The 25127-nt window shown below is 61.7% G+C and overlaps 1 protein-coding gene across 3 annotated transcripts in view; it reads right to left on the bottom strand.

Annotated features, from left to right (window-relative positions):
• Window positions 1-861: 861 nt before the first annotated feature.
• The window catches only part of BCAR1 (BCAR1 scaffold protein, Cas family member), a 39712-nt gene continuing 15446 nt past the window's right edge, over window positions 862-25127 (bottom strand). The window contains exons 2-7 of one of the 3 annotated variants that reach the window (XM_073307053.1): window positions 19197-19778; window positions 9709-9870; window positions 6964-7077; window positions 4906-6021; window positions 3281-3370; window positions 862-2239 (exon numbers count right to left, since the gene is read on the bottom strand). In XM_073307053.1, coding sequence (XP_073163154.1) covers window positions 1724-2239; window positions 3281-3370; window positions 4906-6021; window positions 6964-7077; window positions 9709-9870; window positions 19197-19778 — 2580 coding nt within the window. In that variant the 3' untranslated portion in view covers window positions 862-1723. The remainder of the gene's footprint in view (window positions 2240-3280; window positions 3371-4905; window positions 6022-6963; window positions 7078-9708; window positions 9871-19196; window positions 19779-25127) is intronic. The other 2 variants (XM_073307054.1, XM_073307055.1) reach the window with 2 other exon arrangements.

Raw genomic sequence — 25127 nt, 5'->3', positions numbered from 1 at the left:
CAAGCAGGCTGCACTCAGTTCCCGTCAGGCAGCAGCAGCATATGCCAATCCTGTGCCCACAGAGTGCCCCTTGCAGGCCAGAGCAACTCTGCATGGGCTAAGGGGATCAGGGCCTACATCCTGATTAACCCTGGGCAGGAAAGAACCCAGCTGAGGAGAGTGCTGGGAGCTGGGCAAACCTCAATGAGATGTTCTAGTCAAGTGCTGTGGCCACAGGAGTTAGGGACGGAGAAGAATAACAACACCCGACATTTACACAGTGTCTTTCACCCTCATAGGATCACAAAACCCTTGGCAAGCTCTATGCAGCAATCTGCTTCCTTGCTAGCAACATGCAGCCACCTCTGGGGTGGAAACTGGCAGCTGTTTATCAGCACACAGGAATGCCACACCCCCGGGGGCTAATCCTAGAGGCGAGTGGAATGCACGCATCTCTTGCGGAGTGCAACAGGAGCTCCAGTGGCCCCTTAGCCAGAGCCTCTGTGTTGCATCTCACGAGAGCTGACACAGCAGCACAGCACCCGTTGGCACCAGGGCTGGGGGATGGGCTTGGTACGGACTCCACGAGATGGGCAACCCCCAGGCACCCACCACCGCCAGTGGGGCTCCTGTTCATAGTGACCCAGCCCCACACTGCTTAGCTGGTGAGCACCGAGGGACCACAGAGGGCACTGAGATCATGGCCTCGTCAGACAGGCACTTGGGGGGCTTCCTGACTCCAGCCTGCGCCTTAGGAGCTCCCAGGGGAAAAAGAGGTGTTCGCCCGTCTCCATCTGCCGTGAGAATGTGGGATCCCATCTCCTCCGCAGTCCAGGCAACGCTCACACACCAGCCCCCCCAACACAACCAAGGCAGAGGGGCTCTAGGCAAACCTTTATGCTGCCATGCCAGCAGGCTCCATGGCAACGAGTATCCCAACAGGCCAGGAGAGAACCCGCACATTTCAAGGCACCAATTTCGTTTAGCATTTCTGCTACAGCCGATCTTAGCAAACCCCAGCTGTGATATGCCACGGTGAGGCGCACCTCCCTGCGTCCATCCTGTCACCCCCAGGGGCCGTCTGTCAGGCCCAGCATGGACACACAGACACTCCTCCGGCTTACAGTTTGACCAGTTTCCTTTTCATCTCCACCCAGATACCATTGGATTGATTCGTTCTGCACAATTAAATGTCTGTCAATTAGCAGAGAGAGATCTCGATAATTAGATCAGGCCCCAAAGTCAATGGAAATCACACTCGCCCCTAACTGTTGGCAGACGCTACTGGACTTCCCTTCGATTGCTTGTGCCCGCTCTAATTGCATTGCTCCCATTCAAGTTCTAGTTCTTTAAATATCGCCCATTGGTCCAACGTGCCCCGAATCCATCACGGACAATGATGATTTGCCTCCGTGGCTTCGTTACGGGGGGCCCCCTCTTCTTTCCGAGGGTACAGCCTCTGTCCTGGCTCTCCAGCCTTTCACCTCGAAGCACCCTTAATGAATCGCTGGCGCAGCCTAAAAACTATCTTGCTCTTTGGGGAAAAGGGGAGGAGCGAACAGGAGCCCAGCGTCGTCGCTTGTTTTGTGTGTCCCCCCTTTATCCCCCCCGTGGGAGTCTCTTTAAATATTTACAAGCCCATTTACACGCCTCTCGTGCTCCGCTGCGCATCCACAGAGGCAGTCATTAATAGTAGACTGATCCCTCCGAGGAGTTCCCAGTGTGGTGTGTACCGGTGAGGCTGTCACATGGCCGCCAGCTGCCCCAGCACCATCCTGAACTGCTGCGTGCTGTTGGCCAGGTCTTTGACCCGCTCCACCATGTCTTTGGCGGCAGAGGGGGACGGGTAGTGGAGGGCAGCGGCCTTGGTGGTCACCACAATCTCCTTGAGCATGTTGCACAGTAGGTTGCTATAGTGGGTGACCTTGTGGCGCACGTCCTGTGCCCGGGCCTGGCGCGACAGGGTGTCGCCGATGAACACCAGCTTGTGGGCGCTGAGGATGACGAACTTGCTGTGGGCCACGAAGATCTTGGGCGGCTGGTTGGTGCCCACGGCGGTGAAGAAGGCATCCACGGCGTTGGTGAGTGTGGTGAGGTTGGCCTCGCACTGCTCCAGGTAGAAGAGGAGCAACTGGCGGTCGGAGGGGCACAGGGCACTGCTGCCCTGCACCTGGGCATAGTGCTGCGGCGGTGTCCAGCTGGAGAGGTCGCTGTCGATGGGGCGTGTGACCTCCTGCTCCAGCCGCTCAAACTGCTTCAACTACAGGGGAGACAGACAGCACGTTAGGGGCAGGGTGCGGCCAGGCCTGGCTGGGTGCGACAAAGGGCCCCTCCCCCAGTGGCTGGCTCCCACAACAGCTACTGACACAGCCAGAGGAGTCACTGCCACGCACCTGCGCTGCAGCCTGGCACTGTCAATGCTGCCCAAGGGGATTAGTAGCCAACCCCCATCGTTCTTGAAAATCTCTGTCTTAGTGTCAAAGGCCCCAAGTCCATCCTGGCTGACAGCAGGGGGTTGGCACGCCCAGGCTTGGCGCTACTCACCGACTGTGGCATGGACAGACACCCCGCTGCAAGCGTGTTCAGAGCCCCAGTCCTAGGCACCCAGGGAAAGGGGAGCAGCGAGGCTCAGATCAAAGCGCAGCCACGGGGGAGGAAGCCAGAGTCTGTCCCCATGGGCCCTGCAGGGCCGACCTGGCCACGGGGGAGGGAACGGAGCCTGCCCCTGTGGGCCCGGCAGGGCAGGCCTGGCCATGGGGGAGGGAGCCGGAGTCTGACCTGCCTCACACGTTGTCCACAGCATTAATTCCAATTGCAGAATGGCTAAACCTACCTCCTGAATGTCCGCACTGCCCCCAGCGAGTCAAAGGGGCGGAGTAGGGAACTGCTGTGTGCGCTGGAGTCTGGACTTGGCTTGATAGCATCCTTCGGCCCAGAGTTCCCCAGGGGCTGGATCCCGTTATTGTTTATTATTTGTATTACCCAGCCCCTAGGATTGGGAACAGGGCAGCCTCAGGCCCCTTTTGCCTTCAGGAGAATTCCCCCCAAAGACAGAGGATCTCCTTCAGGAGACAGGACGAGCTGGGGCACACACGAGTGCGTGGATCTGCCTGACACGGGGGCTGCGCCGTCAATGTCGGGTCAGGAGGGGCCTGGGCAAAGAGCTGGGCCCTGCTCGGGGAGAGCCATCTACAGCAGAGAGCGCTTCCCATTGCTAGCCAAGCCCCTGCCTGTGCTCCCCAGGCTCCTGTCAGGGGGCCAAGGGGGTGGGAGCCCCCCCGAGAGGGCTGGGCCCTGGTACCTGCTGCTGCTCCAGCTGCCCCTTGCCCTGCCGCATGATGTTGCCTTTTTCCAGCAGCTCCTTCTGGGTTTTCTCAAACTCCTCCTTGCCCTGGAAGAAGGGAGGCCAGGGGGTGAGTAATGGCCATGAGTGGGGAGGCTCCCTTCATCACAGCACACTGCGGGGTTCCCCTGGAGGGAGCCCGTCCCACACCAGGGCAGAGATCCAGGATGCCCTCTCTCTGGTACGGAGCACGCGATGAATGCGGCTGCCTGGCACAGTCACCCTCTCCCGCCTGGGGAGCCCTCACCCTGGGTGACAGCTCTATGTCCTGGTTCCTAGCCCCTCCCCATGCCCCTCTCCTCCAGAACGGGCAGGGTCTGGCTCTCCAGCTACCAGCCCTGGGGGGCTGCCTATGCCCTGGACGCCGTGGTGACAAGGGGACTGGGAGCCCAGCCTGCCTGCCATGAGCCCCAGGTGGGTAATGAGGGCTCCCGCGAGGGGGTGGATTGCAGCCACCCCGTGAGGAACTCGAGAGGCAGCTGCCCCTCTGCAGCTCCAGCATGCAGTGCCCCACCCCTCAGAGCAGGGCATGGGGCAGGTGGGACCAGCATGCCCAGCCCTCCCGCTACACACACAGCTGGCTTTAGTGCTGCAGCCCGGGTGCAGTCCTGCAGGAGGCCATGCAGTGGCGCTGCAGGCTCACAGCTGGAGAAGGGTGGCTGGCCAAACTCCCACCCAGGCTGGCTGAGACCCATGGGTCCCAGATGGCACACGCCAAGCTCGTCAAACCACACTGGCTGGCTGGGTGCCCAGCCCTGTGGCCTACCAAGGGGAGATGCCCAACAGGACTTGGGCTGGAGGACCCGGCCAGCCGGAAGGGAGGGAGGGATGGAGGCTCACCCCCCCCCCGCCCCCGTAACTGGTGCTAGGAGCGGCTTGGCTAGCCCCAGGCAGGGGCTGCGTCCACACGGCCCCCCGGGAGCAGCTGCTGTGGAGGAAGTGTAGCCAGCGCGTGGGCACCTGGGAGGCAGTTACGGGGCACATGGAGAGGGATCCTCAAGGACCCAGCAGACTGAAGGCCCCCTTCAGCCCCCCAAATAGGGGGAGAGAGCCCAACAAGCATGGGCCTATGGACTGTCAAAGGGGCAAGGAACCCTATTTTCGCCACGGTGCCCAGCATCTGGGCCTTAAGGAACCTGCCCAGCCCAGGATCACCCTGCGACCCCCTTACCCGGCTTGGGACATAGGAACCCCCTGGCCAGGCCAGTTTGCCAGGGAAGGAAGCAACGGTGCTGGGTGGTGGCAAGCAGCAGGCACCAGTCCCTGCTCCCACGGCCTTCCCAGGAGTCAGTCCCAGCTGGACCCACGGCTCCCCCGCCGGGGCTGGGCACAGGGGCTCCGAGTGGGTGAGGCCCAGGTACATTTCAAGACATCCCGCCCAGGGGCACCAGCTCTGTGCCCGGGGCAGAGGCGGCAGTGCTGGAGAGAGAGGCAGGAGAAAGAGAGGCCTCGTGGGAGGGGGAGGAGCAATGGGGGAGGACTGTCTCAGTCAGGGGGGACTGGGGTGCCCCCAGTGAGATGGGCCTCCCTCCAGAGCAAGCCCAGCCCCACACTCTGCTCTGGGGTGCCCCCCTGCTGCCCACCTGCAGGTGCACGTAGTCATAGTCCTCCATCCAGCCGCTCTCGCTGTTCTCGTATGGCCCGTCGGGTGAGTCCTGCGCCAGGAACTTGGGCGGGGAGGGCAGGGGCCGCGACTGGATGCTGCTGGCCTTGTCGACGGGCGCCAGCGGGGGGTGGCTGGTGAGGAGCAGGCTGGCGTCTGGGCTGTCCGCCGGCAGCTTACCCCGTCTGAAGAGCAGGGAGGCGTTGCCATGAAGGAAGGATGCCAGCTGCTTGGTGTCATCAGGGATGCCCCGCGAGTACATCACCAGGCGGTCCAGGTCATCGGTGCCGCCTGGCTTGCTGGACACTAGGGCACTGGGGGCCCAGCCACAGCCATCCAGCGCCTGGCTGTGCCGCAGCAGGGCCTGGTACACGTCCTCCATCTTCTGCAGCTGCTTGCTGAGCTTGGCGTGCAGGGCACGGTCGGAGGCCTGGGCCGCATTGCCCACGGCCCCGCGGGCAAACTCCAGCAGGTCCCGCAGTGCCCCCTTGATGCCCTCGGCTGCTGCCCGGAGGCTGGGTGCATGGAGCTCCAGCTGCTCTGGGCTACGCCAGCCGGTGCTGATGAAGGACATGAGGTAGGAGACGGAACCGCTGATGTGGTGCTGGAGCCGGGTCAATAGCTCCATGGCCACGTCCAGGTCCAGGCCCAGCTCCTTGGGCGCCTCCTTGCCCGGCCCCACGTCCAGCGAGGAGCTGGAGACATTGCTGCGGGTGCTCCCTGTGCTGGAGGCCGAGAGGCGTTTGGTATCGCCCGCCCTGGCCTCCCGGTCCACCTGTGGTGGCACGTCGTAGATGTACTCGCCCTCGGCATCCAGGCTGCTAGCGTGCAGCTCCCGGGGCACATCGTACACGTCCTGCGCAGGCCCCACCGGCTTCCGCAGGCCGGGCGGTACGTCGTAGATCTCCTGCGGGAAGGGGGCCTCGGGGGCGCCCTTCCCTGCCACTGGCGGCACGTCGTACACGTCCTCGGGCAGGGCCGGCGGAGGTAGGTCCAGCGCCTTTGGCTTGGCAAAGGCGGGGGGCACGTCGTAGGTCTCCTCTCGGGATGGGCCGTCCGGGACGTCCTTGCTCACGGATGGGGGGATGTCATACACCTGCATGGGGGACAGCAGCTGTGAGCGCCAGGCCCTGCCTGCGCCCCTTCCTACAGCCTGCGCCCAGCCCTGCCCGCGCCCCTTCCCGCTGTGAGTGTCCCTTCCTACTGCCCACACCCAGCCTTGCCCGTGCCCCTTCCTGCATGTAAAATCCGGTCGTTCCCACGCCCTGTTCTGCATACATTGCCTGGCCCTGCCCGTGCCCCTTCCTACCTGCCCGTGCCCCTTCACACTGTCAGTGCCCAGCCCTGCCCGTGCCCCTTCCTACCTGCCCGTGCCCCTTCTCACTGTCAGTGCCCAGCCCTGCCCGTGCCCCTTCCTACCTGCCCGTGCCCCTTCTCACTGTCAGTGCCCAGCCCTGCCCGTGCCCCTTCCTACCTGCCCGTGCCCCTTCACACTGTCAGTGCCCAGCCCTGCCCGTGCCCCTTCCTACCTTCCCGTGCCCCTTCCTGCTGTCAGTGCCCAGGCCTGCCCGTGCCCCTTCTTGGTGTCGGAACAGACGCTGTGGTGAAGCCCTGAGGGGTCAGAAAACTGCCCGATATTTATTATTTTTCAGAAATCTGGTGGCTTTGAAGCCACTCTGGTTTTGGGGCCTGCCTGGCACTTCTTGGAGGCTGGGACCTGCCCCCCAGTCCCTGCTGCCAGTTCCCACTGAGCCCCCTGCTCTAGCAACCCCAGGCACCCACCCCTGCTTGCCTGCGGCACCGTCTGAGCTAGCCAACGCTGTGCTGACCCCACCTTGGAGCTCGGCTGGAGGAAATCCTGTGCTGTGCCCTGCCTCCTCCCATGTGGGGGCCGGCATGGTGCCACCACGCTGCAGAGCCAGGCAAGGCTTAGTGCTGGGGCATGCCAGGGACCACAAACTGCCTGCCCCAGGGCTGGGCTCCCAAAGGAATTCCTATGCTCTCCTGCCCGCATTCAGACCCCCTCGGCACCACTCACAGTTTGGGGGGCCTGGTGCAGGGCCTTCTCCACGCTGGGCGGCACGTCGTAGATCTCCTGGCAGAGCTCCCGGCTCGTGGGGCCCTTCACTGCCATTGGGGGGGTGTCGTAGACCTGCAAGTGCAGCAAGCAATGGCATTGGTTCCTGCGGCTTGTGCACGCCCGGGCACCTGCACGTAGCCATGCGTATCCCTAGGGATACCAGGACAGTCGGATGGCTCAGCCCCACTGCCCCAAGCCCAGGAGCCTGGCTGACAACGGCCAGGAAGGAAGGTTCATGGGCCCCACAATAGAGAGACGGGGGAAGGGTCATCTGTCCCCCATAACACTCTCATCCTATAGATGGCCTCCAGTTGAGCCTGATCGGTTAGTATCCCTTCTGCCTTTGCTAGCACTAACCACAAATCTCTTTGAAGCTTGCTACAGTCTAGGTCCTGGACACTTCATGTGGTAGGGAGTTCACATGCTGATCACACTGGAATCTGCCCTCTTTTCAGCATCATTAATGGCTTAACGGTGAAATCCTAGCGGATCTTAAACATAAAAAAGAAGCTTACAAGAAGTGGAAGGTTGGACATATGACCAAGGAAGAGTATAAAAATATTGCTCGGGCATGTAGGAATGAAATCAGGAGGGCCAAATCGCACCTGGAGCTGCAGCTAGCCAGACATGTCAAGAGTAACAAGAAGGGTTTCTTCAGGTATGTTGGCAACAAGAAGAAAGCCAAGGAATGTGTGGGCCCCTTACTGAATGAGGGAGGCAACCTAGTGACAGAGGATGTGGAAAAAGCTAATGTACTCAATGCTTTTTTTGCCTCTGTCTTCACTAACAAGGTCAGCTCCCAGACTGCTGCGCTGGGCATCACAAAATGAGGAAGAGATGGCCAGCCCTCTGTGGAGATAGAGGTGGTTAGGGACTATTTAGAAAAGCTGGACGTGCACAAGTCCATGGGGCCGGACGAGTTGCATCCGAGAGTGCTGAAGGAATTGGCGGCTGTGATTGCAGAGCCATTGGCCATTATCTTTGAAAACTCGTGGCGAACCGGGGAAGTCCCGGATGACTGGAAAAAGGCTAATGTAGTGCCAATCTTTAAAAAAGGGAAGAAGGAAGATCCTGGGAACTACAGGCCAGTCAGCCTCACCTCAGTCCCTGGAAAAATCATGGAGCAGGTCCTCAAAGAATCAATCCTGAAGCACTTGCATGAGAGGAAAGTGATCAGGAACAGCCAGCATGGATTCACCAAGGGAAGGTCATGCCTGACTAATCTAATCACCTTTTATGATGAGATTACTGGTTCTGTGGATGAAGGGAAAGCAGTGGATGTATTGTTTCTTGACTTTAGCAAAGCTTTTGACACGGTCTCCCACAGTATTCTTGTCAGCAAGTTAAGGAAGTATGGGCTGGATGAATGCACTATAAGGTAGGTAGAAAGCTGGCTAGATTGTCGGGCTCAACGGGTAGTGATCAATGGCTCCGTGTCTAGTTGGCAGCCGGTATCAAGTGGAGTGCCCCAGGGGTCGGTCCTGGGGCCGGTTTTGTTCAATATCTTCATAAATGATCTGGAGGATGGTGTGGATTGCACTCTCAGTAAATTTGCAGATGATACTAAACTGGGAGGAGAGGTAGATACGCTGGAGGGGAGGGATAGGACACAGAAGGACCTAGACAAATTGGAGGATTGGGCCAAAAGAAATCTGATGAGGTTCAATAAGGACAAGTGCAGGGTCCTGCACTTAGGACGGAAGAACCCAATGCACCGCTACAGACTAGGGACCGAATGGCTAGGCAGCAGTTCTGCGGAAAAGGACCTAGGGGTGACAGTGGACGAGAAGCTGGATATGAGTCAGCAGTGTGCCCTTGTTGCCAAGAAGGCCAATGGCATTTTGGGATGTATAAGTAGGGGCATAGCGAGCAGATTGAGGGACGTGATCGTTCCCCTCTATTCGACATTGGTGAGGCCTCATCTGGAGTACTGTGTCCAGTTTTGGGCCCCACACTACAAGAAGGATGTGGATAAATTGGAGAGAGTCCAGCAAAGGGCAACAAAACTGATTAGGGGACTTGAACACATGACTTATGAGGAGAGGCTGAGGGAGCTGGGATTGTTCAGTCTGCAGAAGAGAAGAATGAGGGGGGATTTGATAGCTGCTTTCAACTACCTGAAAGGGGGTTCCAAAGAGGATGGCTCTAGACTGTTCTCAATGGTAGCAGATGACAGAACTAGGAGTAATGGTCTCAAGTTGCAGTGGGGGAGGTTTAGATTGGATATTAGGAAAAACTTTTTCACTATGAGGGTGGTGAAACACTGGAATGAGTTACCTAGGGAGGTGGTAGAATCTCCTTCCTTAGAGGTTTTTAAGGTCAGGCTTGACAAAGCCCTGGCTGGGATGATTTAACTGGGAATTGGTCCTGCTTTGAGCAGGGGGTTGGACTAGATGACCTTCTGGGGTCCCTTCCAACCCTGATATTCTATGATTCTATGATTCTATGATTGGAGAGCCTTGGACCAGTCTGAGAAGAGAGAGCTCCTGCCCTGCTTGTCAAACCCCTGGTGGATGAGTAAGGAGACAAGAGCCAGAGTACCCCTGAAGAAGCTCTGCCCCCAGGCCCAGGTGGACAAAGTCAGGGGCATGGGGAGAGCACCTATGGGATGAGGGAGGGGGAGGGGCAGCTAGCTAGCCACGCCAGGCCACACACACACACACAGGCCTCCCAGCCTGCCCACCTGCCGGCACAGGGCCTCACCTCCTGGCTGTACTGGCTGGCGAGCACCCCCCGGACAGGGGGCACGTCGTAGATCTCCTGGGGCCCGGAGGCGAGGAGGTGCCGTGGGATGTCGTACTCGTCCTGCTCGCCTTTGGGTGAGTCATAGATGTAGACCTGCCCCACCCGAGTGGGCACCACCACCTGGAAGGGAGCACAGGGGGTGAGCAGGTCGCTGCCACGCAGCACAGGTGCCCCCAGCCCGGGGGGAGTAGAGTCTCCCCCGGTACGGGTGGGCGGCGGCTCTGGGTAGCAAAGAAGAGAAACTGTGGGGGTTCTGCACCCAGGAGCTCCTGCCTAGGGACTGAACAAGGGGCAGTGCCCACAGTAAGTGCCCCCATCCCAGCTCCAGGCTGACGGGCAACCCCCCCACACGCCTGGTGTCCCCTGTTCACATTGGTGCAGGGGACGGATGTTCTGCAGCCAGCTCTGCCTCCTGAACTGCTCCTCATCCCCATCCTGCTCACCTGGGAGTGGCAATGCCAGAGCCCGCAGCCGCTGCCAGCTGGCCCGGCACAGCCAGCCAGAGGGAGCCGGTCACAGCTGTGGGATGCCTCCGGAGGAACAAAACAAGCCAGCTGCCGAGCTCCCTGGATGTGCTGACAGCGGGTGGGAGCTGGGGCCGGGGGGGCAGCTACAATGCGGGCAGGGCTCCTCCAATGCAGTTGGGCACATGGCAAGGAGCAGCTGGCACCACTGGCCTCACACGAATGGCCAGGGCCCCAGTTGGCAGCCCGGGGCTGGTGGGAGAGCCCCTCCCCAAGAGCTCACATGCTAGGCTGGCGAAGGGAGGAGTGCCGCCCTGTTTTGGGGGGACTGAGGCTCAGAGAGACCACGGGGCACGTTCTGGGTGTTACAGAGAGACCGCGATGAAGCCAGGAACCCAGGTGGCCCAAGAGCCACAGCCGCAAGTCTAGCCTCCCTGGAGGCGATGGGAGATGGGTGGGACTCACTATCAGCCCAAGGCAGAGCCAGCCCGGCTTCTCCCACTATTTACCCCAGCCCTGTGAGCCAGTGGGCGGCAGAGAAGGGCGTGAGGGCAAAGCGCTCTGTGCCCGTCTCTGTTGCTCTCCATGGCTGGGCAAGGACAGGGTCATGTAGCCCTCTGGAGTCTGCCTGTGGCATGGCGAGGAATGCACTGGCTGCGGGGCTGGATGAAGGCGAGAGTGAGGCAGGGGGCCCAGGTGCACCCAGCCGTGCCACATGGCTTGGGCCAGCTGGCACCGTGGCGGGGTCCGCACCCAGCCCACATTTACATGCCAGTGGGGTCCGATCATTGAGCTGCTGATCAGAGCCAGCTGGAGCTGGGGTGGGGGTGGGACTGCAACACTCCCCATGGAATGGGACAACAGATGGCAGATGGGAGCCAGCTCCGCAGGGAGCTTCCCTGGGCGGGTGGGAGGCGGAGAAGGGGGCTGCACAGGGGAGGAGGAGACAGGACTGTTTGTGGGAGGCGGTACGTGTGGGGGAGGGGAGAGAGGGCTGTGCGGTTGGGAGCATGCTGTTGCCATGCCCAGGCCCAGCCCAGCGTGTGAGGAGAGGGCTGCAGGAGAAGGAACGACAGTCTGGTGGTTAGGCTGAAAACAGGTACTTAGCAGACCCAGGTTCCAACCCCAAATTGACCACAGACATGCCCAGATAATTCTGGAGATGTGCCTCAGTTTCCCCTACTGCTGAGTGGGAACACGAGCCCTGCCTGGGCTCCCGGGGGCTGTGAGGTGCTCCCATGCCACAGGGAGTGCGGCTCAGTGGGCGTAGCCATGCCCCAGGCAGGAGCAGCCAGCTGTGGGAGAAAAGGCAGTGGCTGAAAGGCGAAGGATCAGCCAGGGCTGCCGTCCTCTGCACACACCACTGCCAGGGTTCTACCAGCCGCACAGGGCCTAAAGCTGGCCTGGGCCCCACTCTGGCCTACAGCCGACCCATGGGAGTTGGGCATATCAGGACCCAAGTGACAAGAACATTCACCTGTGGGTAGACGGGCAGCGGCAGCGCTGGGGAGAGCCCAGGGCTGGGATAGGACAGTGTGTGTGTCTGTGTCGTTTTGTGAAACCACAGTGGTTTGGGGCTGATAAAACCCCAGGCACCCCCCGGTCCCTCCACTGCAATGTGCTCCCTGCACGTCGGTCAGCCCCTGATGCGAGCAGTGGGGGGCTGGGGCTTAGGCCTGCAGGAGGCAGCTCGCTTGGCATAGCTCCCCCCAGATGGTGTTTGCACAGCTGAGCGCATGGGCCCGTGCTGGGCAGGCAGCGCCCTGGTGTGGCTCCTCCCGCCTGGGGCACTGGGCCTGGAGCTGCCTGCTGTCTGTACACATTGCTGCGTGCTGGCCGTGGCCAGTTTGGACAGAGGGATTGCACCCGTTTCTAGGGCCTGGGCTGTGGGGAGGGAGCCCTGCAGCACCCCGGGGCTGGCTTGCAGGTCAAAGGGTGCCCAGTGCAATCCCGGCTCCGGCAGCCTGCTTTGCTCCTCACCGATCTTAAAGCCAGAACGGGCCATCTGGTCTGACCTCCTGCACATTGCAGGCCACAGAAACTCATCCACTCCTGTAACAGACCCCTAACCTCTGGTTGACTCACTGATGTCCTCAAAACTTCATTTAAAGATGTCAAGTTACAGAGAATCCACCATTTACTCTAGTTCAACCCAGCAAGTGACCCTGCCCCACACTGCAGCCTCTGTCAATCTGACCCAGGGAAAATTCCTTCCCCACCCAAATACAGCCATCAGTTAGACCCTGAGCATGTGGGCGAGACCCAGCAGCCAGACAGCTGGGAAAGAATCCTCGGTAGTGACTTGGAGCCTGCCCCGGCCGTTGGGGATACTCGCTCCTTACCACCGACCCTTCAGTTCCCCAGGTAATCCCCAGCTCCTCCCATGTGACTAACAGCCCCCCAGGGTGCTATCTGATGCCTCACTGGCATCCCATTACAGCTGCAGAGTGATTGCCCTGCTGTAAAACTGGGCTGTATTTTATCCCGATTGCCCTTTGCCTTTATGGCCTTACCAGGGCGGCAGGACTGCCCTGCTCTCAGTGCGCCTGGCTGGAGGGCCAGGCAGAGCCAGGACTCCCCATGAGCCATGCCCAGAGACAGGTTGTCTCCCCCTCCCAGTGCCTGTGCCAAGGGTGCTGCCAGGGCCATCCCTGGCGTGGGCTGTTAGCCTGGCGCTGGAGCCAGCCTCTGCCCCAGAGCTGCCAGGGCTGTCCCCAAACCGGGGAGTTTGCCAAGGACGATCAGCCCACGCTGGCACCTGGCAGAGTAGCTGCTGCCTGGGTGCACCTGCTCTGGGAAGCACGGGCCAGGCTGGCTCCCTGGCCAGCACCAGGGAGGAGTCTGCCCCAGGCTTGCGGGAGGAGGGTTATGCCTGGTGTCCCCCTGCACTTGAGCCTTCGGTCCTGGGGGCACGATCCCTGTAGCAGCAGGCATTCCCAGCCTACCACCCATGCCTATGTGTGCTTCAGGGCATGGGCATGTCTGCGGGCAGCCGTCTGTCTGCGTGTGTCTGGCTGTGCGCATGTGTCTTCATGTCTGCGTGCACGTGTGTCTGCGTGCACGTGTGTGCATGTCTGCATGTCTGCATGCATGTGTGTCTGCACGTCTGTGTGCACGTGTGTCTGCGTGCACGTCTGCGTGCACGTCTGCGTGCATATGTGTGTGTCGGACTGTGTGCATGTGTGTCTGTGTGCACGTGTATGCATGTCTGCGTGTATATGTGTGTGTGTGCATGTCTGTGTCCACGTGTGTCTCTGTGCATGTGTGTCTGTGTGCATGTGTCTGTGTGCACGTGTGTCTGTGTCGGACTGTGCGCACGTCTGCATGTCTGTGCGCACGTGTGTCTGTCTGCAGGTCTGTGCGCACCTGCCTGCTTCTGGGCATGGGCACATCTGCGGGCGGCCGTCTGTCTGCGTGTGGCTTATGGGTGCACCAGTGCAGCTAGTGAAATGGGCGTCTGGCACCATCGCAGCTCTGGGTGTGGGGGATACCACTAGCTGTCTCGCAGAAGAGACAGTTTGTAGCATTGTAAACATACTGAATGGCACAGAGAACTCCAGAGCTGGCTGGCGGGGGTGCCCTCCCCAGGGAGGCATGGACCTAGCAGGCTCCACCCCCCTTCCTCTTGACTCCTGCTTCCCCTGGGGGGACCTAAGGGATCCATTAGTGCCTGGGGCTCAGAGCAACCCCTGGGGCAGGAGGTAGCTGGGGTTCCCTTGAGCAGCGGGGGCTCATGGGGGTACCCGAGTCCCAGGGTGCATGTCTGTGCACATACCCTGCACACTGAGGAGGGGGGCAGGTATCTAGGCAAGTTCCACCCACAGCCCTCAACTATCCCAGCTCTGCCAAAGCCCCTCAATCCCGACCTGCAGCCTGCTGCCATCCTAGCCCAGGACTTCCCACCCCCATCTGCCCCTCGATCCCGACCAGCAGATGTAACATTCGCTCTCAAGTGACAGCGGACACCAGAAATTCAAAGCTTAACAGATCTGGGGAGCAGCAGCCTCTGGCCCCAGATTGTACTGGGGAATTCCCCCCACCCTTCTCCAGCAGCTGCTTCCCCTGCAAGACAAACCCTTGGAGGCAGGGACGGCCTCTTCCTGAGATTGCGGAGGGCACCAGGCCAGCTGCCAGCCTGTGATTTTGCTCCCCAGCCCCTGTAAAGGCTCAGCCAGGCTGCTCTGATTGGCATGGATTAGCCGCCCTGGCACTAAGGGGCTGGTGGGTTTCACTTCTCTGGGGTGTAGTTTACAGCCTTACTGGGCGGTGCTACCACACGTGGGCTGCCCTGTGGGGCAGGGGTGGGGATCGGCTAGCCACTCCAGCTAAGGGCCCCGTCCCCTCGCTGCAGGGGGAGGGACTGGGGCTTTCGGAGCTCAGGGTTCCAGCCCCCTCTCCCACGGGGGACCCCGGAGCAGGGTTTGGCAGCAGCGAATCACACCTGTGCAAGGGGCGTGTCCTGCAGCCTGCCCAGCCCGGGGCTGCACATGGAGGGGCTGAGCACCAGGGCGATGGGGTCAGCCACGAGGCAACACCCACAGAACTGCCCCCCACCCCAGCTGCCAGGCCTGCTGGGAGCAGGGGCTTCGTATCCCAGCTCTGCCAGGGGTTTCGGATCCCGGTTGCTCTGGGGGTGGCATGAGAAGCCACCCAGCCGCTCCGGCTGGCTCATGCCCTAGCACCCCATACACACCCCTCTATCCCCCTCCACCGCTGCCCCCCCAGCCCCCGTCCACACTCCTCTAGCTACCCAGACACATCACACTTTCCCTGCATCCACCCCCGACCTTTCTCTAACCATTCACACCTCTGTACACACCCCTCCAGCCACCCCCACCCATCCCCAGCCCTCTATCCCCCCATCTATCCATTCTGGGCTCCCCAGGAAGCAGAGCACAAGCTGGAGCAGCCCTGAGGCTGCTCTAACATGCCTGGGGGCTGGGCAGTGCAGAGAGGCGTGTCCCCCACAGGGCAGGGATCGGGGGACTGAGAATCTCCAACGGGATGGGATGACAGTGCCCCTCACTCCCACAGCCCCCCACCTTTCCACCCAGTGCCAGTCATGGTACAGCCAGGTGGAGCCACTGGGCACAGCCAGGCCTTACGTCAGCTCCCCGCCACGCCCCCCCCCCACTGTGGTGTGAGCTGGGGGAAGAGGCAGCCCCCCCAGCTCCTGCCACAGCTGGCACCCGCCTGCTGAGCCAGCTGCTGGGAGCAGGACAGGAAGGTAACAGGCTCCAGGCTCGGCTGGTCACAGGCCAAGCTTCAATACCACGTACTCGGCCTTGGCAGCTGCGGTGTCAGGCCCAGCCTCAAGGTCAGGCTGCCGGGCAAGGGCAGGTGGGGGATGGCCTAGCTCCTGCCACAGCTAGGGACCAGGATCCAGGCCCTGATCCTGCCCACAGCTGAGCCCTCCCCCGGCACAGCCATGTGGACCCCAGAGCAGTGCAGGATTGGGGTCCCAGGCACGACGGCGCTGACCCCAGCCAACCCCACCGAGACACCCTCTGCCAGGTGCTGGAGAGCCCTGGTGGGGGCACTGGGTACAGGGCACACGGCCTTGGCACGGGGCCCCCGGGCAAGCGAGCCAGCAGGACAGCCAGCAGAACCCAGCCATGGGCATGGCCAGCGTGGCCGTCTCCTCGGGAGAAGGGGGAGGAGGTGGCATCAGCTCAGCCCAGCCAAGAGACCACCCCCCCAGGTAAGCTGCACCCCAGCTAGCCCCCGGACACAAGGCCGGATTTGCACAATGCCTGACTTCCAGAAGAGCCAGCTGCAATGGGTGAGGATGGCGTGAACTCAGCACCCAGGGTGCTATGCCAGGGCACCCACCGGGAACAGGCTAATGGGCAGAGTAGAACCACACCACTTTGTCTCACTGAGATCCAGCCCCCTCACATGGACAGTTCCTGTCCCACCAGAGCCCCTCCAGCGCCCAGAACCCTCTGCCTGAGGACACAGAGGTAGGAGGGGGTCCCAGGATGTTCGCCAGCCCTGAGGGGTTTAAACTTGTCTGTCCCCGGCAGAGCCTCTCAGGGATCAGCCCAGACCTTGCCATGGCCGAGCTGGGAGTGGCTGGGACTTGAGACGAGGTTCAGCCCAGCCCAGGGCAGGGGCCTGCAGCAGAGGAAGGTGCTAGACCCTGCCCAAAGCAGCCATGGCACAAGCTGAACCAGGCTCCTGCCCACTCCCAGCAGAGGCTGGCTTCACCCAGAAGTGCAAGCCTTTCCAACACCTCTCAGGCATGGACACAGCCTCCCCGCCACTCCCCGAACCCCCTCATGGCCCCCCACGTGTCCAGAACTTGCTGGGAGGCTGCAGCCCCCACTTGTCGGCTACCCAGCCATCCCGGGGCAGCCTCGGCACAGGGCTCTTGACAATTCACCAACAGCAGAACTCACTGGGGACGGGAGTAAGAGACGCTTTAAGGGTAGGCAGTGAGGCGCAGTGGCCAGAGCCCCAGCCTATGACTCAGGAGACCCGAGCTCTATTCCCAGCCCTGCCACGAGCTGGCTGGAGGACCTTGGGCAAGTGACGTCCCCCCTCTGTGCCTTAGTTTCCCCATCTTACAGATGACAACATTGACCCTGCACTGGAAAGCGCTTTGAGATCCCCAGCTAGGGATTTGCATTAATGGGGCCCTGCAAAAAGCTTGCTAACTTACAGGCCCTTCCTGCCTGCCCAGCCCTGGGGAGCGCTCGCTTGTACAGAAACGACCAGAGATTTTATGACATCTACATCCGGCAAGTAAACCCAGACCAGGAGGCTGGCGTGGCCACTCCCCATCACAGAGCTTGATAAGGCCTCCACTTCACAGGTAGAGAAACTGAGGCAGGGTGGCAGCTGAAGTCATCAGCAGAGCCTCGAACAGAACCTGGGGCTCCCCACCCACAGGGCTGTGTGTTCACTGCACTGGCTCAGACCCGGGGCGCAGTAGGCCAGACCTCAGCTGCCAGCAACCCCAAGATAACCGTTGCTTATCACTGCTGGGATGCTGGCAGAGGGCTTCGTCCTGAGCCAAGATGTGAGCTGTCCTGCACCCCAACATGGCCAGTGTACGGCAGAAAGGCGCCTAGTTCCCTGATCCACACATGCTCTCCTGCCTTCTTCCCTCCCCCAGGCCACCAGGGTTGCTTGGTGGCAGCTGTGCTTGGCTTGGCCCTGGGGCACCAGCTGGTTTCCCCGGCACTGTGGTCGGACCACAGAGCCTGCTTGCCCCCTTGCCCCGTCCAGGAGGATGTTCCAGGTCTGTAACACCCCAACTTAAATCTGGCCCCTCTTCAGGGCTTCCCACAAAGCTCTCAACAGACAGGGCTCTGCCCTGCCCAGGGCCTGGCGACTTGGAGCCTGTGGGGCTGAATTTCCCAAGAAGTAAAGCACTCACTGAGCTGTGCTCCTCAACCTCTGGCTGGGGCATGGCAGGCCCTGTGCCTGGCCACCAGCACTCTGTCCGCGGGGTTCAGGAGCCGTGACTCTCACCCTGCGACCTTGTGAGCAAAGGGCATGCTGGGTACCTGGCAGCAGCATCTACCAGACCACCGCTGGGAGCAGAGATGCAAGCTGGGGCCCCTGGTTTTACCCTCACTCCCTCTGTAGCATAGTGCCCGTGAATCCTTCCCTGCGGCTGGCACAACCACCAGAGACAGGCAGGAGGGATGGGCCCAGCCCAGCCAGCGCCTCTTGCCCCCTACAGCTACATCCATGGGCTGGGTGCCACAAACATGGGTGGGACTCAAACCCACCTCCAGGACCAGCTGGCACCCAAACACAGACCCTCCTGCTGCCCCAGCAGCTAGGTCTGGGGACACTGTTTCCCGGAGCCTCCCAGTGCCTGCCCTGTCCCCCCAGCCTCGTAGCACGGCCCACAGGAGACCCACTTCTTAGGCTGGCAGCTGGGGAGAGTGCTGCATGCCCAGGTGGTGATCTCTCTCCCCAGAGCTGCCATGCTGCCCACCCCCCTGCCAAGGAGACCCTGGAGCCAGCCCCCTGGCTGCACCCCCAGGGGGTGCTGGGCAGGATGACAGCCTGGAAAACAGCCCAAGGAAAAGCCGTGTCTGGGCTCTGGTGCCCAGGTGTGCCAGCCCCTGCCAGCAGCATCTGAGCCCTGCCCAGCTGCTGGGCCCCCTGTGGCAAACGACCCTGCTAGATAACGCTGGGCAAAGAGGTGCCCCCTGGCGGGTGCTGGCATCACTATGGGCAGGGGGGCGGGCACATGTCCCTGCCCAGCTCGTTAGTGGGTCTAACGAAGTCAGGCAGCGTCAGAGCATGGCCCCGCATCCATCGTGGCCCGGAGCTGGCCACATCACGCAGCGCTCCTTGTCCCCAGCTCTAACCGCCACACGGCGCTGCCAGGCCCCTGCACCACGTGGTGTCCATCCAGGGACAATGCCCCATGGGGTGGAGATGGCCCCCCGAGACCCCCAGTGTCAGGGAGCAGGCACACTGCCCCTACAACTGGCACAGGAGGCATGCAGGGGTGTGTCCAGAGCACGCTGCGGCTATTCTCTGCCCTCGGGGACCATGGAATAAGCCCAAGGGCGGGCAGCCCACAGGCTGCTGCAACGTGCATGGAGACCAGGAGGTGTCACGGGGTTAATGCCCGCTCTGGCCCCCTCCCCGGACTCCAGGCACAGAGGAACAGAGACTCGCAGCATCCCATGCTGGGAGCCCAGACGCCCTGGTGAGGGCAACAGCGCGCAAACCCAGCCTGAAAGGGGCGGGGGCCTGGCTGTGGGGATATTACCCTGAGTGCCCCACAGCACCCCCAGAAGGGAAGGATTGCCCCCAAACTCTCCGGAAAGCAAAGGCCGGGGGAGCTCCCACCTATCCTGGGGGTATCCGGAATAGAAACATCCCCTGCCCGTCGTGCCCACCTCCAGCTCCTGCCTCCGCACTGGAAGAGCTGCCTGGATCCCCCCATGGGGCCCCTGGGCAATCTGCAGAGCAGAGCTGGGCCCTGAACCGTGTGGGTTTGCGTCCTACCTTTCCCTGGGGCTTCGGCCCTTCCCAGCTCCTCACGTCCAAGGACGGCGGCACCTGGTAGATGTCCTGGCCCAGCCCCGCAGCCGGGGGCACCTGGTAGATCTCCTGTGGGGGGCTGGCGGAGACGTCCGGGGCGTGGCTCTGCGACGGGGGCACCTGGTAGATGTCCTGGCAGGCGTGGGGCAGTGGCTGCTTTGGATACGCCAGTGGCTGCTTGGCTGGAGGTGAGGGGAAGGGCGCCCCTGGCGCAGAGCCCGGGTAGAGGCCCGGCTGCCCCTTGCTCAAGGCTGGGATCAGGTAGATGCTGTCCCCTGGCGGCCGGGCGGCGGGGTGCAGCACGTGCTGGTGGGAAGGTGCTTGCCCTTGGCTAGACCCCGCCTGCTGCTTCTTGTCATACATGCCCACCAGGATCTTCAGGCGGTTGCCGGGCACAATGCCCTGGCGCCCGTGCAGTGAGCAGAGCCACCAGCCATCCAGGCCCTGCGTGTTGCGCTCCAGCACTGTCATGATGTCGCCCTTCCGGAAGGAAAGCTCATCTGGGGACTCGGACACGTTGTCGTACAGCGCCTTGGCCAGCACATTCTGGGGGGGAGAGACGAGGGAGGGTGAGCTGGCCGCACAGGGACCCTGCCCTCCTGCCCCTCGGCAGCCCATGCCATTCGCACCGCTCAACGCCGTTGCTGGGGAATCTGGGTGCGGGGCACTGAGAGACCTTGGCCTCCTCTCCCCCAGCGCCGTACGGGCTGGGCCGGACCCTCCCAAAGCAGCGAGACTGGGAATGAGGGATCCGCAGCCACAGCTCCCCGCCCCGGCACCTGCAAAGCGGCCACAGTTGCCCACTGCTGCCAGGCTCCCCGGACAGCTGGAAGGTCCGCGGGGTGACCCCCGCCCTGAACGATATCCACGGAGCCCATGCAGCCGGCAAAAGGCCTTTGTGGCAGCCCTTAGCAAGAGGACCCTGTGTGGTGACACTGAGTGGCCCGAGAGAACTGCAGGGTCAGCCCACAGCCAGCAGCCCCGGTCCAGCCATGCCCCAGCAGGACACAGACGTGACAGTGTCCGGCTGCAGGGCTGCCCCCATGAACAAGCGACCCTGGTCAGAAACCCACTAACTGGGCTCCACCAGCATCTCCCAGCACCTGCCTGCGTCCCTCCATCCTGCCCTGCGCTCTGCTGAACCCCCCCCCCCCCCGCCAGGCACAATGCAGCGGGTGCCCAAGATCTGCTGGGAGACAAGAAAGGCCTCTGTTGCGCCTACCCCTTAATGGGGTACTGCCAGCTTACAAACCACTGTAGATGGACACCCAGGGCCTACTGAAGGGAACCGGAGCTGGGCTCCCAGATCCTGTGTCCTCCCCCATCCCAGTCCCACCAATTTAGACCCCCCTCCCACAGGGGAATCTGACATTAAGGGTCAGATCGGAGCCTTGCTAACCACCATGGAGCTGAGCACATTCACACCACTGCAGAATCTAGCCTATTGGCTACACAGGAGCTGCAGTGATTTGCACCTGGTGGGAATCTCACCCTGGAGTGCAAACCCTTTGGGGCACAGCCCATCCCCTGTGGGGGCTGACCCATGGTGGGTGATGCCCACACCCACAGAACAAACCCGAATCATTAGCCTGGCTGCTGTTGGGTTTTTCATCCTCAGCCAACGCACAGACACTGCCTAGACACCAGAGGTGGAGTCCCTGCGCCAGGGAGCCTAGAATAAGGACCCAAAACAGGCAGAATGGAGGAACATTTTGCTAACGGGGAAACTGAGGCATGAGAGGCTAGGGCCAGCTTTTGCAGCCAGCCAGACATGGCAGGAGCTTCTGGCAATCTGGGTTGTGCATAGGGGTGGGGGATTGGAGCCGAGTGGGTTTCGAACCCCAGCACAACATGACTTGTCCAGGGTCCCGCATAGAGTCCATGGCAGAGCTGGGCCTGGAAGCCAGGGCCCCACTGCAGTGCTTTATCCCCACTCCCATCCTTCCCCAAGGGCCATGCTAGCTCAGGGGATGTCCTTGTATCGAAGGGTACCTGGGGAAAGGGTCCAAAGAGGGAAAACAATTGTGGTAGCACACAGAGTGTGGCCAGCTCACATGGTTTTACAGCGAGGCTCCTGGTCTTTGGTGATTTCCTTAAAGCCCCAGCTCCTGGAGTCAGGTGAGAATGTGACAACTGCAGCTTGCACTGGAGAGAACAGGCTTCGTGAGAGGCACAGAGGCACCTGGCGGTGGGGATGGGGACGCCCAGCTGCTCCGGGGCAGGGCTCCTGCAGGGCTGGCAGTGCCCCGGATCAGGCCCTGGCACAGAGAGCAGCCTGCTCCTGGTGAGCCATTTCCTGCTCCCTCCCCCGTCCGGGGGCGCTGATAGCCAATACTCGCCAGCGTTCCTCAGGCCCATGACACATTGGTCATGCTTCCAAATATGACCCAGCCTGGTCCAGGGGCTGAGTGATGGAAAGAACCCTCAGCACACAGCCCCGCACAGTCACTCTGCTCCCGGCCGTTCGCAGGCAGAGACGCCGACTGGGGATTAGTCACCCCCACGCCACACTGCAGGCAAGCGCGCTGCTTCCTGGCCAGCCCCAGCTTGCTGCTGCTCCTGGCCCGGGGCTGGGATCCAGGCGGGAAGAGGAACACAAGGCACTGAGCCCATACGCAGGTTCCTCCACACAGCCTCCCAAGGGGCACAGCTATATCCGTCACACGGCCCCTCCACTGTCCCAAGATGCAAGGGACTCCCCCCCAAAACCCAGCTGCCTTCAGACCTCATTGGGTAAAGCCAGAACGACCTGACTGGCTCAAATGGGGGCACGTCCCATCTGCCCATCTCACCAAGGGCTGCACCTCCATCTGTGTGATTCTGCAAAACAAACTGTTCCAAGTGGGCCTGGGGGGCACTGGCAGATCTGGGGGGCAGGAGCAGGGAGGAATCCAGGGCTGGGATAGCTGGGGCTGTGGGGCAGTATTGAGGGCCTACTGGCAGAGCTGTGTAAGGGGAGCCCAGGTCTGGGACTGCACGCAGCTGTGGGTCAGAAGTGAGGGGCACTGGCAGAGCGGGGGGGAGCCTAGGGATGAGATAGCGGGGGGCTCTGGGTTGGGATCAAGGGGCACTGGCAGAGCCTTCTGGGGGGAGCCCAGGGCTGAGACAGGTCAGGAGTGAGGGACACCAGCAGAGCTGTCTGGGGGGAGCAGGCCCAGCTCCTGTCTGCCCTGTCCAGGCTGGAAGCACATGGTTTCCCTGCACTCTCCTGAGAGCCCAACTGCTCAGCACTGGACTCTCCAGCTCTATTTCCCACTTGCCCCCTGCAGAGGGGGGTTCCCAGCAGCCGGGGGCTCCCCCCGAAAACAGGAGGGCGCAGGGCTCCACCATGCAGGGAACCAGGGACCAGTGGGCGGCTCCAGCCAGTCCCAGAGGAAGACAGATGCTGGAGGTCAGCCATTCCTCCAGCAGCAGCCACTGCAAAGGCCCCTTGAGAAGGGCAGGGAGGGGCCCAGGCGCGCAGTGGGGGAAGCAGCAGGGACAGTGCCCAGTGACCTCCTATAGCATGGCTAATTCACAGCATTGAAGTGAGCCAGGAAAAGGACCCTTCGCTCCAGGGCTGCCCAGAGAGGGGCCCGATCCTGCTCTCACTCCCTGCAAGGCGCTGAGTGGGGCTGCAGGCCCCATCCCCATATGGGAGCGGCTAGCGCCAGATCAGAAACGACACCGGACTGAGGGTCCTACCCCGCTGAGGGCCTCCCCCAGTGGCTGAGTACTTAGCAGGATGGGCCCATTAGGTGTGACCCCACTGGAATGACACTGGTGTAAAGCCAAGCGGAAGTGATGACCGATGCAAAGCCAGCAGCTGGGACATCCCATCCCCACTGATTTCAAACCCACCTCCAGAGCTAGGCCCAGCAGACCCTGAAGAGGAAGAGCAAAGGCAGGTAGGCCCAGCTCTCACGCATTTAGCGCCAGTTCAGGATACGAGCAGGAAGGCGGTCCCCAAGCCACGGGAGTCCTGTGACAATGACAGGATCCCAGCTCTGGTTTATTTCCAGCCGGTCTCTAGCCCGCGTCACGGCAGAGAAAAGCTCAGAAACGCGACTCATACACCAAAGCCAGATGCTCAATCACAAAAAGCCCCAAACAACAAGCCAACCGAAACTCCCCATTGGAAAGCCCATCTTGTGATCCCCAGGAGGCTCCGAGCACCGGGGCTGCCAATGCTGCCTTGGGTTGGGGGGGCCACATGGAGACAGAGCAGAGCCTGGTGGAAAGCCAGAGTTGCTTGTTTGCCCCGGGCAAAGGTGAAAACCCCAATCGCAGCCTGCTGGGGAGAGCCGGGTCGTTACAGCGCTGCTGAGCCCCCGCAGTGGCTACAGTGGGAGTCGGGGGCCTGGCTCAGGGGAGTAGGCCAGGACGGAGCTTTCCCTAATATGGCCTTTTGCCTGCTTTTCCTGCCAGGAAGAGCTTGCATCCTTCCAGAGTCGCCTGCGGGAAAGGGAGCTGGGGAGGGGAAGGGAGCTGGGCAGCCCGGCGGCAGGCGAGGCCCCTCGCGTCACGCTCCCATCCGGCTTGTGCTTCCATTTCAGGTGCCCGGCTCCCCCTCCCCCTGCCCCTGCCCGCTGGACAGGAAGTGCCAGGGCAGTGAGTCAGCGTGGGGAGAATTCCCCGGCTCCAGCCCAGCCACTGAGCCGACCCCAGAGAACACAGCCTGCTCACACCGAGCCTCGCAGGGCCAGACTCTGGTCGGGAATGGGGCCCGCGGCTCACCCCGCCCGGCGCCCGCCATCTGCCTGCGGTGCCAGGAGGGGTGTGTGTGTGGGGGGGCAATGCCTCAGCCTCCTGGGGGTAGATCAAATGTGGTCGAACGCCGGGACTCGCAGCATGTGCACTGGGCCTGGCCCTTTGAGAATTGGGGCCCGATTTCCACTACCTTGCCCCTTGGGTTCGCAGCCTAGGCACGGCCCGTGGGGTGGGGGAGCAGGAGGCTCGGAGCCCATTTGATGCCCCAGACCCAAGGCTGGCTGCGCCAGCCCCCTGTGCCAGGCTGTACATCGCCCGAGCTGTTTGAGAGGGGGGCAGACACCATCTGGGACTGGTGGCAGCTTTGGGGAGGCTGCAGACTCACGGAACCATGAAGCAGTGCCCAGCAGCACCAGAAAGCAGCCCCTTGCCATGGGAATGGGGCACAGACAGGAGGAGCGGGGGAGGGGTGGTTCATGGACGGCAACACTGACCTCTCGATCCCCCCAAACAGGAGACACTTCAGAAAGTCAGGCCAGGATCATTCTCCCTCTGCTACAGATGGGGAAACTGAGGCACTGGGGCGGGGGCTGAGCCCCAGAATCAGAGAGCCCCAGAATCCCGACTCCCAGTCCCAATGACTTTCTGTTGGAAGGGCCCAATTCTGGTGTTGGTCTCACTGATTGTCCAGGGCATTGTGCCTATGTGATTGAGAGCAGAACAGGGACCCTAGCTGGCCCCTGTCCCGGACACTTTTGGGGGGGGGTCTCCAATATGTTCCCCAGTAACTCTCTAAAGCTGACTGCAGTGTATTCACTAGCACTAAGCACCAGTGTCTAATGATTAGACCAGAGAACAAGGGGCTGGGACTCCTGGGTTCTGCTGCCAACTGCTGCCTTAGTTTCCCCACCTATAGATTGCACAGACACAGGGGCTTCACTCATGCTGGCAAAGCACCTTGGGAACCTCCTGGGCAGGTGGCCTGTACAAGTGCCAAGTGCTTCCCCCACGGACAGCATGGTATGGTGGGAGGGGCAGCTGGAAAGCTGGTCAGCAGGGATGGCAGCGTAGCAGGCGAGGGAGGTAGGGCGGGTAGCCGAGCAGGAGCAGCGCTTGGGGCACTGGAATATTCCAGACCTGGTCCAGCGTGGGCGTGAGGCCCTGGCTTGTGATAGCAGCCCAGGATCCTGTAGCCAGCGTTCATCC

The sequence above is a fragment of the Lepidochelys kempii genome, chromosome 12, assembly GCF_965140265.1.
Source record: "Lepidochelys kempii isolate rLepKem1 chromosome 12, rLepKem1.hap2, whole genome shotgun sequence".
Classification (NCBI taxonomy): Eukaryota; Metazoa; Chordata; order Testudines; family Cheloniidae; genus Lepidochelys; species Lepidochelys kempii.
The sequence above is the reverse complement of the archived record's forward strand: the minus strand, read 5'-3'. Positions and strand labels throughout refer to the sequence as shown.